General features: G+C 61.3%; 1 protein-coding gene across 1 annotated transcript; it reads left to right on the forward strand.

Annotated features, from left to right (window-relative positions):
* Window positions 1-551: 551 nt before the first annotated feature.
* PHLDA1 (pleckstrin homology like domain family A member 1) lies at window positions 552-2,433 on the forward strand. Its single transcript, XM_041738131.1, is given in 3 exon segments — window positions 552-672; window positions 675-1,712; window positions 1,882-2,433. Coding segments are annotated over 2 exon segments (1,131 nt in total). The 5' UTR covers window positions 552-566; the 3' UTR covers window positions 1,700-1,712; window positions 1,882-2,433.
* Window positions 2,434-3,539: the final 1,106 nt, after the last annotated feature.

A 3,539-nucleotide genomic window follows, 5' to 3' on the forward strand; every position in this document is an offset into this window, starting at 1 on the left:
CCCGGGCCGGGGCGCTGCTCCCCGGGAGCCTGCGGGAGCCCGCGGATGCCCGGGGCCGGGGCCGGGCCGGACGGCAGGACAGCCTCGGCGCCCCCCGGGCGGGGCACTCGTCGTCGGGCAGCGGGCGGAGGCGAGGAGTTCCCGGGACTGGGTTCCGGGCGGCCGGCGCCGGGCGGAGAGCGCGGGGGGAGGGGGTGGGGCGGGGCGGGGCCGCGGAGGGGGCGGGGCTCCCGGCTAATACGGCGCGGGTGGGGGCCAAGGGGGGGCCGGGGCCGGCCTCGGGTCCCCGCTAATGAGAAGCGTGGGGCGGGCTTCCGGCTAATGAGGGGGCGGGGCCTCGGGGGCGGTCTCGGCGGGCCCCGGCTGATGAGGGGGCGGGGCCGGAAGCGGCCTCGACGGGGCCCGGCTAATGAGGGCCCGGGGGCGGGGCTGGAGGCGGCCTCGGTGGGGCCCGGCTAATGAGGGGGCGGGGCCGGGGCGGGCCCCGGCCAATGAGGGGCGGAGCCAGGGCGGGCCCGGCTAACGAGGGGGCGGGGCCTGGGGCGGGCCCGACGGGGCCCCGGCTAATGAGGCGCGCGGCGGCGGTGGCGGAGCGCGTCTCGGAGCTGGGCTTTCCCCCGCGCGGCGGGCGCCGGGAGCCGCCTTTTCCGCTGGGTGTCACTCGGGGGTGGGGGTCTGGCTCATTGAAAAGCGCCGCGAGGGGGCCCGGCCAGTGCCCTTCCGTGAGCGCTCGCGGGCGGACGGCGGAGGCGCGGAGGCTCGCGGCGGCGGGACCTTGCGCCCCAGGACGCGGCTGCCCCTGCGCGCGGAGCCCGGGCCGCTGCGCCCGCTGCTCCCTCTGCGCCCGCTGCGCCCGCTGCGCCCGCTGCGCCTGCTGCGCCTCGGTCTCCTGTGCGCGCTCCGGCCGGGCGGCCGCGGGAGCCGCGGGAGCCGCTGGGGCGAGGACGGCGCGCGGCTGCTGCTGCTGCCCCCGGCCCGGGCGGCGGGGAGCGGAGAGGCCGAGCCCGGCGGCGGCCCCGCCTATGCCGGGAGGATGCTGGAGAGCAGCGGCTGCAAGGCGCTGAAGGAGGGGGTGCTGGAGAAGCGCAGCGACGGCCTGCTGCAGCTCTGGAAGAAAAAGTGCTGCATCCTCACCGAGGAGGGGCTGCTGCTGATCCCGCCCAAGCAGCTGCAGCAGCCGTCGCCGCCGCCGCCGCCGCCGCAGCAGCCGGGGCCCGGCCCGGCCGAGCCGTCCCAGCCGGGAGCGCCCGCCGCCGCCAGCCTCGAGCCGCCGGGCAAGCTCAAGGAGCTGCACTTCTCCAACATGAAGACCGTGGACTGCGTGGAGCGCAAGGGCAAGTACATGTACTTCACCGTGGTGATGGCCGAGGGCAAGGAGATCGACTTTCGGTGCCCGCAGGACCAGGGCTGGAACGCCGAGATCACGCTGCAGATGGTGCAGTACAAGAACCGCCAGGCCATCCTGGCCGTCAAGTCCACGCGGCAGAAGCAGCAGCACCTGGTGCAGCAGCAGCCGCCGCCCCCGCAGCCCCCGCAGCCCCCGCAGGCGCAGCCCAAGCCGCCGCCGCCGCCGCCGCAGCCGCAGCAACTGCACCCGCTCCCGCACCCGCATCCGCACCCACTCGCGCACCCGCACCCGCACCCGCACCCGCAGCCGCACGGCCACCGGCTGCTCCGCAGCACCTCCAACTCCGCCTGAAGGGGCCGCGCAGGTAAGGGCCTCGGCGGGGCGCAGGTGCGCGGGCCCGGGGGGCGGAGGGAGGCCGCTGACACCCCTGATCCCGCTGACCCCGCGGCGGCGCCCACGCGCGGGGGGCTGGCGGGCGCCACCTGCTGCGGCCCGGGCTCGAGCCCCGACTCCCTTCGCCCGCCTCTTCCCAGGTGCGAGGACCACACGTGGGACGAGCACCTTTGCACCGTCACTTGCACCTGAGAGTCGTCTCCCCGCCCCGCGCGCCCCGGGAGCTCGCCCCGGAAGCTGGACGCCTCCCTGCCTCCTCCTCGCCGCCCGCGACCCCCATCGCAGCGCAGGACACCTGCCGCCCCGAGGGCTCGCTATTTATGGACCTTTGCGAGGATCTTCCAGTACGGTGGACCTTCTAGGAGCAATGATGTACTGTAATTTTTATTTTAATGTATTTTGATTTATGATTATTTATTAGTTCTTTTTTTTTAAATGCTTGTTTTAAGACATTTCTGAATGTAGGCCATTTTCCAGGAAAAAAAAAAAGAAAAAAAGAAGAGAAAGAAACTCTATTTTCAAGAACTTATTCCCTAGTAAACTCTAATCTTGGAAAAGAAGAAAAGAAAAAAAAAAAGTAGAAGGGCGGTGGAGGGGAAAACGTTAAACATTCATTATTCCTAGGGCATTTCCAGAAGGTCTGACACTTTCGTTGTTTTGCCAGGTGGTTGAAATTAAACTCTGTGATATTACTGCGCTTTTACTTTGAGATTTTTTTTTTTCCTTAGACATACATTTTCTTTCAAGTAGAAGTTTTCAAAAGCTCAGTGTTCGGAGTCGTATAACTATGAAAATCTAATTCCTTTTCTAAAAGGAGATTTGTAGTAATGATATCTAATTCCAAATATTTAACACATAACCCAACTGATGGCAGGATGAGCGTATCCTGAATAAATGGTAGGGCTGATGTAATGGAGGAAAAGCCTTGCTTATGTCATCTGTTTGAAGGGGCTAATGAGACTTCTGTGATTTCTGAATATGAGTGCATTAGGCGGTTCGTTTCAAAAAAAAACAAACACGGTGGGGTGGCAAGGGGGAGAGAACCGTTCAACTTGTTCAGAGAGAACATTTGTGCTCTTACCCACCCTAGAGATTACCCTTCTCTGAGAGCTTTGCACACTCTACTTGAACCACCTTTTCTGACCCTTTTACTGTATTCTAGAAATGTACTCTAGAATCTCATAATCTAAAATAGAGTTTGTAAATATTTCGAAGGACTAGGAGTCTTAGCTTTTTTGTATTCATACCGAAAATACTGCTGAGCAGAGAAACCAACTCTTCTGCTTCTTACTGCTCTGTGAGACATGAGGGTCGTATATCATGTAGCTAGGTTAGCTAAACTCAGACATTGAAAAAGGAAGGACTGGATAAAGCTTGGATTTTCAGTAAGAAAACAACCCAGTCTTGTTTTAGCAGCCACTTGTTCAGGAGTCTGAGGGGCGGGGTGGAGCTGCGGGGGAGGATGTGCTTTTAAAGGTGGAACAAACCCTCTTCTGTATCAAATCAAAAGGATGGTCCAAATCCACAAGGGCAGATGCTGCTTAGGCTTAAAAAAGAACCCTAGTTGATACCAAAACCTCTTGCGGCTGAAAATCACTTCCTATCTGCATGCCTTTATTGATGGTCTCTGTTTTCCATTATCTTTTTCACAAAGTCTTGATCAGTATTTTTCCAGCATCCAAATACTGAATGGTCAGTATTACTAGGCCATTGCTAAGTTGCAGAGTTGAGAAAGGAAAAGAGAAGGCCATGCTAGAGACCTCTTTATTCTCCTTCCACCTAGAAAGGAGTTGAGATC

The sequence above is a fragment of the Vulpes lagopus genome, chromosome 23 (genome assembly GCF_018345385.1).
Source record: "Vulpes lagopus strain Blue_001 chromosome 23, ASM1834538v1, whole genome shotgun sequence".
In the NCBI taxonomy this organism is placed as follows: Eukaryota; Metazoa; Chordata; class Mammalia; order Carnivora; family Canidae; genus Vulpes; species Vulpes lagopus.